The sequence below is a fragment of the Trichosurus vulpecula genome, chromosome 6, assembly GCF_011100635.1.
Source record: "Trichosurus vulpecula isolate mTriVul1 chromosome 6, mTriVul1.pri, whole genome shotgun sequence".
Lineage (NCBI taxonomy): Eukaryota > Metazoa > Chordata > Mammalia > Diprotodontia > Phalangeridae > Trichosurus > Trichosurus vulpecula.
The window spans coordinates 209610078-209624448 of record NC_050578.1 but is presented as its reverse complement, the minus strand read 5'-3'; the positions used below and the strand labels follow the sequence as shown (position 1 = coordinate 209624448).

General features: G+C 36.8%; 1 protein-coding gene across 1 annotated transcript in view; it reads right to left on the bottom strand.

Annotated features, from left to right (window-relative positions):
* The window catches only part of NOP14 (NOP14 nucleolar protein), a 52916-nt gene that overhangs the window by 26521 nt on the left and 12024 nt on the right, over positions 1–14371 (bottom strand). The window contains exons 2-5 of the mRNA XM_036764733.1: positions 10462–10596; positions 9624–9765; positions 4437–4576; positions 1178–1312 (exon numbers count right to left, since the gene is read on the bottom strand). Of these exons, the coding sequence (XP_036620628.1) occupies positions 1178–1312; positions 4437–4576; positions 9624–9765; positions 10462–10596 (552 nt within the window). The remainder of the gene's footprint in view (positions 1–1177; positions 1313–4436; positions 4577–9623; positions 9766–10461; positions 10597–14371) is intronic.

Here is a 14371-nt window from a genome sequence, read left to right as displayed (position 1 = left end):
CATGTGGATTAGCAAAAATAGTGTTCACTCAAAAATAAAAATATTTATACATTAAATTAGTAAAAACAGAATTTTTCTAGGGCTAGAAGGGACCTTTCATGCTACTGTATGTCTAATGTATAGGAAATTTGTTAAAAATGTCAGGAATGATAGGACTGGCTCAAACACCTCACTTGCTGAGAAAGAATAATGGAGAGTCGGATGAAATCAAAGCCTGGTCAAAGGAGAGTTGTTTTCCAAAGCGTAGCTACTCAATTTAAGAGAGTGTTTTTAACTAATTGGGAATAAAAAAAAGAGTATTTAGGAATCAACTGGATAAATAATAAAAATGAATGTATTAGAGAAAGCATTTATTTGTCTATTAGAAAGGACAGAGGACTATTTGAAGAAAAAGATTACACTGAAACCTCTCATAAATCCAGAAACTAGGTCATTTGGTGGGGGGTGGGGGGGGGGGGTGGAGAGTAAAATACATCCATCTGAAAGGTCTGTTAATATGGAAAATAATTTAGATTCCCCTCACACTGGCAAGACATCAATAACTTAATTTTTTTAAATGGACAATCTAGAACCCAAGAAAAATTATTAAAGCCAAAAAGAATTCTCCCCAGATGCCCTGGTCCCTTCCCCATCTTATTTCATACTTCTTCCTTTCAGATATGTTAATAAGCTCTAATCACAATGGACCATTCCCTGTCTCTTCTATGTTTTCAGGGCTCTTTCTTACCTGTCATTGCTTAGGCATGGAATGGCTTCCTCACCCTGTTCCCACCTCTGCCTACTGAAATCCTATGATTCTTCAAGCCACAGTTCAAACTCTCTGTGAATCCTCTCCTGATCCCTCAAGTTGTAAATTCGAGTTCCATCCTCGGCTCTTACATAGTCCACTGTAGATTTCCTACCTCTTACCATATTCCATTCTGCATGAGCAACCTCATGCAGAATAAGCATGCAGAATGAGCATGTCTCATATCCCTGTTAGACTCTAAGTTCCTTGAGGGCAAGTACTATGTCCTACTTTGTACATACGTGGTCCTTAATAAATGGTGGTGGATGAATGACTACTGAATAAAAGAAAAAGGGCCAACACACACCTGAAGGCCTTAAAAACTCTTTCCTGGCTGAAATAATTAGAAGACATTCAGGATAGTATTTAGTTAAATGGTTTGGCTCCTACCTTAGGTTTCTCTTCTTTATCCTTTTTTTCCAATTTGGGGGTTTTATGAGATAGCAGAAACTGGATTTCTTTCCAATCACTGTCCAATTTCTCAGTGAGTTCAAGGGCATTTTCTCGTTGAGTCTGTCTCTCACGCTAGGGAAAAAAAAACAAAACAAAACACTTCAGACTAAATATTCTGGTTTTTAGCAAAAAAAAAAAAAAAAAAAAAGGAGCAACCACATAGTTCAAAGCCAACATATGACAATAAAAACACAAATAGCACAAGCTGATATTTATTTGTTTCTAAAGGTAAAAATTGAGAGATTAAAAAAAATCCATACCTTATACCTATGATTAGTTAGCACAATTATCCAAAATGTTACACCTCTGCTTATGAAAATGATACACTTCCAGTAAGGCCCCTTCAGATACCCCCTCCTCTGTTGTTAAGTTTCTTGTAATTTCTTTCCCCTAGCCCCCATATTATATCGCAAGCAATAGAGTAGAAAGAGCACTAAATTTGGAGTCACAGGGCTTGTATTCAAATCCCTAGATTTGTGTGACCTTACATGTTATTCTAATGCCCCTGGGAGTTAATTTTCTTCACCTGTAAAATGAAGGGGATATGACTTACTATCATCCTATCTGACCTCTCCTACGTATGAATAGAAAGAGAGCACTTTACTTGTACCTTATTCATGCATGCATTATATTCTATTTTGTACCACAGTTTGCTAATGTACCTATTTTACCTCCTTTTCAAGACAGAAAGTTTCCGGGAGTCAGAGACAATGTCTTGTCTACCTGTGAAGACAGTTCTTCACCTCAATGACATATTTGTTATCCCAATGCCTATAAGAGTCGTGTACATGGCAGAGGAGCTATAATGTTCATCAAATGAATGTATGAAAGAGAAAAAAATTTTAATTATAAGTAGAATCTAAATTATGACCTTATTAATATATTTTATGCAAAGTGTCTAATCACTGAAACTATTAGTGTATACTAGGTAAAAGTTCACACTATTTATACTCAAATGGATCTGGGATCTCATCGCTTTAGGGGTTTCCTCCAATGAAGCACAATGCAGCCCCCCAGGCCTGCCCATCTCTAAGATCCTTATCCATGTCCTTCCAAAATTTCAGTGCCAGGTATTCATCCGACGTGCTGGAAGCTTTCCCTGCTTTCTCCTGACTGTGAGAGGATCTGCAGAACACTTTGACTGTTTATTTGTCACTCCCTTCTCTTGAGACATGACCAGTGCTCCTTGCTGATATCAGGTTCCTCCTGTTTCTCTGGGGAGCTCTTCCTTGGTTCTATGCTGCTGGATACTCTCCACTGCCTTCTGGTTGACATTCATTTTTAGTTCTTTAGTGGAAGTAGTATTCTATGTCATGCTGCCATGCACAATACCAGTAAAATGTTAGTACTGAAAAGACAGGTCTTTGCTTTCATTTCATATTTTGTAATTTTTCCAAAGCAATTACAGCTTGCTATCTTCTTTCTGTTCAATTCTGGGGGTGATTTTTCCATCCAAATACATATTGAAATAAAAGCAACGGACATTCTTCATCCACACATAAACTGTGTGGATGGGCAGACTGCACTATTTTAGTAATTAAAGATTTCTTCCAGGATAGTTTGATGTAATCAGCACAATGTCATGTGCAAACAGGAATATTTGAAGGACCTCAGTATCAACAGGCAACCCCTTCTCAGGCTGGACTCTATGCCAGATCTCTTCCTTCACAGGGACAAGTATCTTTGATATGCATACATCTCCCTGTTTAATGGCTCATCTGATGTTTGCAATTAGAGGGGTCATGGAATGGCATTTTTTTTTTGATGTATTATAAGGAATCCTGAATGATCTTAATATATGGATGAGAAGTACCTTTGCTGTAAAAAAGCTTGTAGCATTTTGTTCTAGCAAATTAATTAAAATCTTTTTCACTGTTAGCAACACGTACAATGGGACCTTAACATTCTCCACATCTTTCTTACAATTGTGAAATGTGACATGTGGTCCATTATAGAATATCGTTTGTGAAAGCTTGCTTGCTCCTTACTAATGCTGTCACTGAGGATGCGCTTGATTCAAACATGGATGACTCACAAAATGTGGGTATGGACAGGATTGCAGGCACGCAACCTTTACAGAACTTCTGTACATTTCAAACTCACTACCTGATGGATGTGTCCAGCTTGCCATTATTTTCCTTCTTTTTTTTTGGCTGGAAAACTTTTTCTTGTAGGTGAAGTGGGATCGCTGGATACAGTTTAGATGATTCCAATTTTGTTGGCAACATCTAAAGCATCATAGTCTGGAGCAAGTCGGACATAGGCCTTCTCTCCGTCAGTGTGTTGACTTTGGCCATGCCGACGTCATACAGCTTTCTTTACTACCTGCTTGATCTGATGCGTGTTGGTCTTCACATCCACAATGAAGACTAGAACGCTGTTGTCCTCAATCTTCTTCATAGCAGACTCAGTGGTCAAGGGAAACTTAATGATGGCATAGTGATCCAGCTTGTTTCTCTAAGGAGCACTTTTCCAAGGGTATTTGGGCTGCCTTTGAAGTCTTAGTGTCTTGGTTCGCCAGAAGGTGGGGGATGTTCAGATCTTCTTTTTGTGGTAAAATCTGTACATGGTTCTTGCTGCTCTCTGCCTCCTTTCTTGCCTGTCTACTGACATCATTGCAGAAGCAGAAGGAGAGAAGAGTTGTACAGAACAGAAGATCATGGCTCATTTTCTTTTGTTTCAACTCTTCTTTCATTTAAGCCTCATGAAAATGCTGTGAGATAGATCATACAAGTATTATTCCTGTTTTACAGGGAGAGAAACTGAGTCTTGGAGGGGTGAAACAAGAAAACTGATTTATCACCAGGAGGCCAGCCTACTGGTCACAAACATCTCTGTAATTAGCTTAGTAGGTCTAATGGAAAAAAAGACGATCTGTTATCAGGCATATATTCAAAGCTTTCCCAGCATGGTAGAATTTGCCAGAGCTTACTCCCCCCCATTTCCCCATAGGGAGAGCCTTTGAGAACCCAGGGTCATTTTCACATCACAATGAGGCAGTGGAGTAGGACTTTATTTCTTCTACAAAATATCTATATTTAAAAGTAATAATTTTTAACCACATTTTTAAGAGTTTAAACACAATCTAAATGCAATAAACTCATACACACACAACATCTTTTTGTATGTCTTTCCATGATGTGGCATTTACTTTCATTATTTACTAAGTTGTTCCATGCTAAGAACGCAAACCCACCTTCTCTTGTTTTGATTTTGCAATGAGCTCTTCAATAAGTTCTTTGCGTGATTTTGGTTTCTCTTCCTCCTCTCCTGGTTCAGAGGTTTTCTTTCGAAGGAGCCCGCCACCTCCTCCAAAATGGGAAGCAGTTAACTCGGCTGCAGAAAAACAGTGAAGAGAACTAACATGAGCCACACACAGATTCACTGTTTGGGAGTGTACTATTACAGTACTCTGCCAACATTTCTCCTAGAGTAGTCACAAGAAGGACTGAGTAATTCCACATTCAAGCAAAACTGCACACAGACCATCTTGAACACAACATATACATGATGGCACTCATCAAATGTTATATCTGAGTCTTCAGGCAAATCCAATGTATTGAAACCTAACCCTACCATTAGAACCTTTAATTACCAGGATTATTTTCTCCCTGAAATCAAGTTTTGGGGAGAAAGAAGCAAAACAAAAGGAAATGAAATGAAATCAGGGATTTATTTTTAAAAGGAAGGAAGGCTAAATGAGACAGAAGAAAAAGAAATCAACTTCCAGTTGTGCTCTAGGATTACATTTAGTTCAGAGTCTTATAACTTCCCGTTCTATTCCTAGAAAATGATCACCTTAAATCATGTAAATATTTATGTTCAATAAAATCTATATTCAGGGATGATTACCCACATTACAGGATTCATCTGAAGGTTCTTTTAAAACAGGTTCCTTTGGTGTGTTTCAGCCATGATTTGATTTATACTTGAATTTTTGGAAACATCCATTATACAAATTAAAATATTTTACACACACCACATACCTACACATTGTATTTAAGGTATTTTTTTTTAAATTGGGTGGTTTTTTTTAAACGTGAAGGAGAGATGAAAGGATTTCACTGGACACTGACAGGTCCAGAGCAGACCAAGCCACTGAGAGGCCTTCCTCTTCCCCTCTGCTCAGATTCCATCAGGCTTCTCCCTTTCTTCCTCAAGCGTTCTGTCACAACTCCCATTTTTTTTCCCTTTCTTGGCTTTATGCTGATACAGTGTGGGAAGGAGCCTTCATTATCCAGAAGACAACAACTCTTGGGCCTACTTCTTCCCATGGGTCTGGACCCGTGCTTCCTTCGGGGCTCATCTAGTCACTCCTAGCACTTCAAAGAGCAGGGAGGCCTCAGCTATAATCCATCCAGTAAAATGGTGGACCACTGGCTCTTATCATCTGCCTCGCTGTCATGCCAGACCATCATGCCTTACTATCTACCCTGCAGCTTAATCTTAAGGACCACAAGGCTTTTTCATCAGTCTCAAGTTGAACCCTCTTAGGGATGTATTCTCACCCAACTAGAACATTAGTTCCTAAAGAACAAGGGCTGTCTTGTTTTTCTGGTTCTTCTGGCCAGCACTTAATAAGGTTTTATTTTATACTTAGTAGATGACCTTTTTAAAAGCACTTTAATTACAAAACACTTTTCTTAACACATCTCTCATTTGTGTCTCATAAAGAAGCTATGAGGTTGATCATACAATGTTCCTATTTTACAGGGAGGGAAACTGAGTCTTAGGTGAAGCAATGTGCTCAAGGTCACATGGCTAGTAAATGGTAGGGTTAACATTTTGGCTTTAGTTCTTATTGGTGGGTGTTCTAGTATTCTTCCCATTCTTTATACTTAAGAGTTAAGTTGTAATTCCTTTCCATCCTTTCTTCCAAGTACTGTATATGTACTCATTAAAAATAGCTTGCCAAATACTCTTGAAATAAACAAAATACAATGATTCTGAGAGATTTCCAGATTTTTTCAAGTTAGGAGGATTACAGAATTTAGAACTGGAAAGGTTCTTAGAGATCATTCAGTCCAATCTCTTCTTTTTTACAGAGGAGTAAACTGAGGCGCAGAGAGGGGAATATGTCTTCTTAAGGTCACAAAAGTAGTAAGCAGCAGAACTGGCATTCAAATCCAGGTCTTCTAACACTAAAATCTAGCGCTCTTTGGACTTTTCTTTCTCAAACGAATAGAGTAAGTTTTCTCAGTTCTCTGTCTTAGAAAATACTGCGGCTAGAGGCAGCTATGTGGTGCAGTGAGTCAGGAGGACCAGTCCGGCCTCAGACATTTGACACCTACTAGCTCTGTGACCTTGGGCAAGTCACTTAACCCCAATTGCCCTGCCTTCCCCCCTCCAAAAAAAGAAAAGAAAATACTGCTGCTTTATAGGTAGAAAGCTCCAAAATGATTGGGGAGGGGGGAGACACCACCACAGCACCCCTCCAGATGGCACAGTAATGGCTATGAGAGTGAAATACTCCTAACCCAGGCACATCCTCCTCACAATGAGGACTGACATTTACACAGTGCAATCCTGTGAGGCAGATGTCACAACAGGTATTTCACACCATTTTACAGATGAGGAAAATGAATATTAGTGAGTTTAACAGATGAGCTCATGCTAAACATTAGGGGTATAACATGAATCCCCATCTCTCCTGATTCTAGGTCCAGCACAGATAGGTTGTCAGAAGCTTCCTTGAAGGCACTAATTGGTTAAGAGGTGTTTGAAATGGTCTAGAACCAAATGATTTAGAGTCACTAGGGGATTCAGGGGTACAAGATGTAGGAACGTTTTGGTCTGTGCTTTCTTGGCAGATGCTAGGATGGTTTGATTTTGCCTGGAGGGCATTTGTATGTTATACAACCCTTCAAGACACCAGATGTGGAAAATTAGGCAAGGTCAAACATTCCAAGACACATAAATTGACAAAACATAGATGAACACATACAATACAAGCTGTGTGTTGCCAAAACTTCCTAGTTCTACAAAAGGCAACAAATAATCCACAAAGAAATTATTTAATTCTAGTCAAAATTTCAGATGTCTACAAAATTCTATAATTGATATCCAAAAAATTATGTCTGTCATTTCCACTTCTACTTGTTTCCTCCCTCTCTTATCAACTAAATTGTTTTTTAATTGAGATATAAGACTACGGAAAGATTCCATTTCAAAAGCTTTGCCATTTTTATTCATACATGACCCAAAATATCATTTTAAATCATTCTGCAAAAATGACATGCGTCCCTTCTCACTCTCACATAATTAGATGGCTACTATAATAAACTTCACTCAAAAATTTCTCAAAACATCCAGCTTCGAGTTCAGCTCAAAATCAGAAATCATAAGGCTTAAGTTTTGGAAAATGCAAGACGAACTGTTTTGTGTGTAACTTCAACTACAGAAATAGTGTAGGTGGTGAATCCATTACTAAAAAAGTTAAAACAGAACTTATCTGTCAAACAAAATTACAAGAAACATTCACATATTTTTATTCCTATTAGACTAGTATTGTAGATTCCCATACAAAAAGGCACTGAAAGGGGGCTGGAGTGGGGGTGCTCTTCAGCACTATCCAGTAAATCATATGGGCCAAATGGAGGACAAAAGTGATGAAGTTTATTGTTGAACAGCCACAAAGTGGTCTGAAACAATGTAAAGTTGAAAAGAGAAAGGAAAAATAAAATGGTGACCATTTCTCTTTAAAAATCACCCAGCATCTGGCAGAATAATTTGACAACAATGTTGCCTAAGAGTCATGCTTTTTACCTCCCAGTGTTCTTATACAGAACAGCTGGTTTTAAACTATGTGTTGCTTCAATTCCTTTGTTTTTCCAATGGATAATCCAAATATCAAAGGGCAGTTATATGCTTTATATTTCCTAGGTTTCCATATGCTTAAGGAAAAAAATGACAAATCCCCACCCAAATTACATCTTTTAGCTTTGTGTTACATTGTTCTCAAGATTTTGCAAAAGCTGACAAACTCTGACCTTAAGTCAATGAAAACTAAAACCCAGTTCCTAATTACATTACTGTAATTTCACAACCAGAGGCCTGAGGATGTAGAAAGACCTGATTTCTATTTTCTTTTTACAAAGGAAAGCAAAACATTTAATGTCTTAGGTTTCATCCCTTTAAAAAAATACAAAAAACAGAGACTGGCATCACTTCTCAAAGAAATCTGCTTTTAAGTTAGTTAAAAAAAAAACATACAAAGATTAAACATACTATATAATTGTTATTACTTCAAAGGAATGGTTATTTTGCAAGTAATAGGTAATCCCTCATACTGACATAGACTACAGCACCTTCACCACATTGGTAGATGCCCTTCCTTAGCTGTTATGGCTAAAAAGATGTATCCTTTGTTGACCAATCTTTTGATTAGCTTTCTGAAGTCACACAGACCAGTTCTCAGAAGATAGATACAATACATATCAAAAGGCCCATTCTTTAAGCTTTCTATGGAATAGTCCATGACAAGGGTCAGCAAATTATGGCCTGACGGCCAAATCCAGCCCACTGCTTGTTTTTATATGGCCTGTAAGATAAGAATGGCTTTTATAACTTTATTTAAAAATGTAAAAATCACTCTGAGCTGGCAGACCATACAAAACAGGTGGCAGGGTTAGATCTGACTCTTGGTCTATAGTATGCCAACCTCTGGTGTATGAGAACCCTGAGTCACTTGTATACCATAATGCAGCAGCAGAGAAATATTTCAGTGGAGAATGAAACCGCTACAGATTATTATTATTATAATTATAATGATGATGATGGTATGATTTACAGCAAAATCACAAATTACATGTTTGAAGAATAACATTTATCTCCCTTGTTCTGAAGTTGAAGAATTGCTTTTTTTCTCCTCAGGTGTAGAACTTTCTAATTTTATCCCATTCAGGTTGGCCAAGTATTCTCTTCTGGAAAGATCTTTTTGAATCTTGACTCAGTGTATCAGCTCTTCCTTGAAGCTTTATGACATTTACAAATTGGTAATCTATGCCTATGGGTAACTTATACCTATACCTTTATTATCCAAGTCACTAATAAAAACGTTCAACAGCACAGGGTCAAGCACAGAAAGTAGGGCACAAAGAGTATTCCAGTTCTGGTGCCAGGTCTGGCATTGACCTTGGGCCAGTTATTTTATCACTGGGGCTCATCACTCTGCTTCATCTATAAAATAGATGAGAGTAGGTACCTGAAAGTTCCCTTCCAGACCTATGATTGTTATTACTTGTCAACTTATCTTTTCTGTTCATCAGTGTTTTTTCTACAGGTTTTGATTTACTTTTAGGAATAGAAGGGAAAAGGACAATAGCATATCAATTTAATATGAAGAAAACTTAGAATAAAGTGAGAATATTTCTACTATTCTTACCAGATAACATTCCTCTTTCTTCAGTATCACTGTCACTATCAACAATGTCATTAAATTTTTCAATATCTGCCAAAGACTGGCCATAATGAGTTAATTCTTCATCTTCATTGAGATTATAAATGCTTTTCTTTTCATTGTTACGCTGCAACAACAGAAACAAGCATTAATTAGTTACCTAACATTTTTCACAATAGTTTGCGGTAGTCTGCCAAAGTTCATTCAACTAAATAGTAACAAACGCTTTTCATAATTACATGTTTGGGGTTTGTTTTGTTTTTTACAAGTTTTATTCTGTTCCATGTTCTTCTCTCTCCAACCAACAGACAAGTTTATTTTTCGTCGCTAAAGTAATTCTACAGAAATATACCATTACCCAGAGAAGAGGAATTTTTATTTTAACAGATAATCAGAAACATTTTCATAGCCCAGGTGTACTCCAAGAAACAAGCACGCTAACGAAAATAGTTTTAGTCATGCCCCCGTAAACCATAGTTTCAGTCAACAGCACTAAAAGTAGCAGGGGATCTAAAACAGCCAGTAGGCAGAGATAACATTTGTTTTAGATAGGACATCTGTCTATTCAATTGATGTTTACTAAGCTTCTTTCTATAAGGAGTCTAGGAGGTATAAGATGAGTCAAATGTGAGGTAGCCAGTTCCATGCCAGGGATAATGAAATGGTTAAATGGTAAGCACATTTAATGAACCATGAGAACAAAACAGGCTGACTGTCTTCACTGGTTATATAAAGTGGCAGCTCAGAAATAAAACACTAAAACCAAAAAATAACCCCTCAAACCCCAAACCCAACCTTCCCCTACACCACTTATTTTTCATACCTGTCGTTCTAGAGCAAATCTCTTCATCATCTTTTCCTCTGGACTTATTTTAGTATTGTATTCCCCAAAGCGTTTATCTGTAAATACATTAGACTTGTCCCTTTCTTTGTACTCTTTTAGTAGGGTTTGTGTACGCTGAAAAACAAAACACAAAACAAATTAACAAACAACTTTCAAAGACCAAAGGGCCACTCAAAATAATGTGTGCTGCAAGGTACAAGCTGACTCTTAGAATTTAGGTTTTCTTCCATATAATACTGCAGTTCATGTAACAGAGTTCAAATAAGGCTTCTCCTCATCTCCTAGATGACTGTTTAGTGAATTATATATGTACATATAATTTCATTTGAGCTATAGCACAACTCTTTAAGGTAGACAGTGTTATTATTCCCATTATATGGATGAAGAAGCATAGGATTTAAGAAATTAAATGACACGTATAGTCACAGAGCTAGTCGATTGAGCATTACTAGCTTGGAGCTGAAAGCCAGGTTTTCTGTCTCCAAATCCAATGATTCTTTCAGTATGTTAATCTGTTTCTCAAGATCAATGTCAGCATTTTTTAAATGGGGGAAACTGAACCACTAGAACTTCATGAAAATCAGCTAGTGTTGTTGGGGGGATGCTCACAATGCTAAAGGGAGGAAGGACTGAGCTGTAAAGTAGACAAACCAAATACACTGAACTGCTTTTTCAGCTGTGGCAGCTAAAACTAGTAATGTGTTTACATTAGGCTTGCTTTATTTTGATAAAACGGAATAAGTTTAGATCCCTTCAATGATAAAGGGAGAGAAAATTTACCGTATTGGTCCAAATGTAGGCTGCTCTCAAATATGATCTGTTATAACTAAAAGGAGATTTCTTTCACATGAAAAAACAACAGAAAAATAATACTGATCAAAGGTCACACTTAGCTTTTCTATGTTCTGGGAATGGACAGATGGGTTATGCTTGGTTCTGTGCTATTCGACATTTTTATCAATCACTCAGATAAAGGTATAGTTGGGATGTCCATCAAATTTGCAGATGAATGAATGAATAAACATTCATTAAGCACTTATTTTTTTTCCTAGCTCTATAAAATAATTTTTGGTAGTATGATTGGTATGCCAGATTGATTAATTTAGGTAGAATTGTTATTTTTATTATATTGGCTTAACCTAACCATGAGCAATTAATATTTTTCCAGTTGTTTAGATCTAATTTTATTTATGTGAAAAGTGTTTCGTAACTGTAAATATAAGGATAAGTTGAAGAAATTAGCTTAGAGAAAAGAAGACTTTGGGAGCAATATAATAGCACTGAAGTATTTAAAGAGCTGATACATGGAATAGGAATTAGATTTTTTTCTGCTTGGCCCCCAAGGACACATCCAAGAACAATGGGCTAGTTAAAAAGAGGTAAATTTAAACTTTTTAAACATAGAATTTTATTTTTTCCAATTACATATAAAGATAGTTTTCAACATTCATTTTTTATAAGATTTTGAGTTCCAAATTTTCCTCCCTTCCTCCCCTCCCTCAGATGGCAAGCAATCTGATATAGGTCATACATGTGCAATCATGTTAAACATATTTCCACATTAGTCAAGTTGTAAAAAAAAAAAAAAGAACAAAAGGGAAAAACCACAAAGAAAAAAACAACAACAAAGTGAAAATGGTACTCTTCAGACTGTATTCAGAATCTATAGTTCTTTCTCTGGATGTGGATAGCATTTTCCATCATGAGTCTTTTGGAATTAATTGTCTTGGATCATTGTAATGCTGAAAAGAACTAAATCTATTCATTCAGCATCAGTTTATGTAAGTCCAGGTTTTTCTGAAATCCACCTGCTTATCATTTCTTATAGCACAATAGTATTCCATTACATCCATACCACAACTTGTTCATCCATTCCAATTGATGGGCATCTCCTCAATTTCCATTTCTTTGCCACCACAAAAAGAGCTGCTATAAATATTTCTGTACATGTAGGTCCTTTTCCTGTTTTTACGATCTCTTTAGGATATAGACCTAGTAGTGCTATTACTGGATCAAAGGGCATACACAGTTTGATTGCCATTTGGGTAGAATTCCAAATTGCTCTCCAGAATGACTGGATCAGTTCACAACACCACCAACCCAAAAGTACATGGGCTGCATTAGGAGGATATGGGTTCCTGCTCATTGGAAGTCTTCAATAAAAGGTCTGACCATTTGCTGGGTATGCTGCAGAATAGGATATTTTTCATCTATAAGCTGTACTATACAGCCTTTCAAATCGAGGATTCTGAGAGTTCCTCATCTGTTATAAATGAGATGGGGTAGTAGACTTGATGGCATCTAATGAGACTTTTGACTCTAAATATATGATCCTAAGAAGTAATATGATCATTCTCTAAGTCTCAGAGTCTAAGACCAAGACAGTATTTTCCAAGGATTTTTTCTCTCCAAAATGCCTGTCTTCAAAGCCTCATATAGGTATAAGAGGGGATCATGTGTTTTTGAAAGATATACCAAATTATAATTCTTCTTTACAATTTGATTATTGGGAAAAGAAGTTTAATGTGAAGGTATATGTAAAACCTATATCAGATTACATGCTGTGTTGGGGAGAAAGGGAGGAGGGAAGGGAGGGGGAAAAAGTTTGGAACTCAAAAATCTGTGGAACTGAGTGTTGTAAACAAAAAAAAAAAACTTAATTAAAAAAATAAAAAGAAAGAAAGATATACCAAAGTAATTTATGCTCTAGCAGGCCCAACACCAATCTAGAAAAGTTTCTCATATGGGCCCAATCTTTCTAAGTTTGGAAAGAATCATAAATAGAATATTGGCTAAGAGGAATGAATTTTTTGGTCAAAGCAACTCATGAAGACAGTCTCCTGAGGCATAGAGGGGTTCTGATCTGCAAAGACTGACGGATTACCTACACCAAAAAAAAAACAACCAAAAAAAACAAACAAGAAAAAACAAAACCCGAACAAAACAGACCCTCAAAACTAAAATAATATTTCTATTTACAATTGTACCTATAGTAATTATTATATTAAAATCATACCTTTGCTTTCCTCACAACAACTCTGAGAGTTAGATACTATTATTATTTTACATTTGAAAAAATTGAGGCAAATAGAGGTTAAGTAACATGCCCAGGGACATACAGCTAATAAGTATCTGAGGTTGCATTTGAACTCAGGTCTTGACTCCAGACCCAGAAGTGGCTCCATTATTTAGGGAATAGTTTGTAGAAAACCTACAGAGAACAATTAGTTAAAAACACAACTTTACAAATGATAATATACAATAAGCAATGTTATTTTAGGTACAGGTAACTCATAAGTTAATTCAGTAATACCCAAAAATGAATATGGTACATTGTACTTAGCGAACTCTTCCCTTACAATCGTTCTTTCATTTTCATTTTTCTTATTTCACTCTAAAAAGAAGTATTTGGAGGTAGGAATGGATAATTATTTGAACGCATAGGTCTTGGATCTACTTAATGTTTGAGATCTCACTCCCATTTAGTGAAGAATGGTGACTCAACCAGTTACAAAGCAATGCGTGGCAAAGTTATTTGGACTTTAGATCCACTAACACTTCCCTCTTCCTTCTTCAGTTTCTCTTATTCTTGAAAAATGGTTAGCAGCAATAAGACTACATGTGAATTGGTGAGAACAATCTAGATCAGGGATGGGGAACCTTTGGCCTTGAGGTCACACGTCACCCTCTAGGTCCTCAAATGCAGCCCTTTGACTGAATCCAAACTGGACAGAACAAAAGAAGTTTGGATTCAGTTAAAGAGCCACACTTGAGGACCTAGAGGGCCACATGTGGCCTCAAGGCTGCAAGTTCCTCACCCCTGGAGATATTTTCCCCTCCATTCAAATTTTCAAATTAACTCTCTTTGGTCCAGAGAAAGACCAACAAG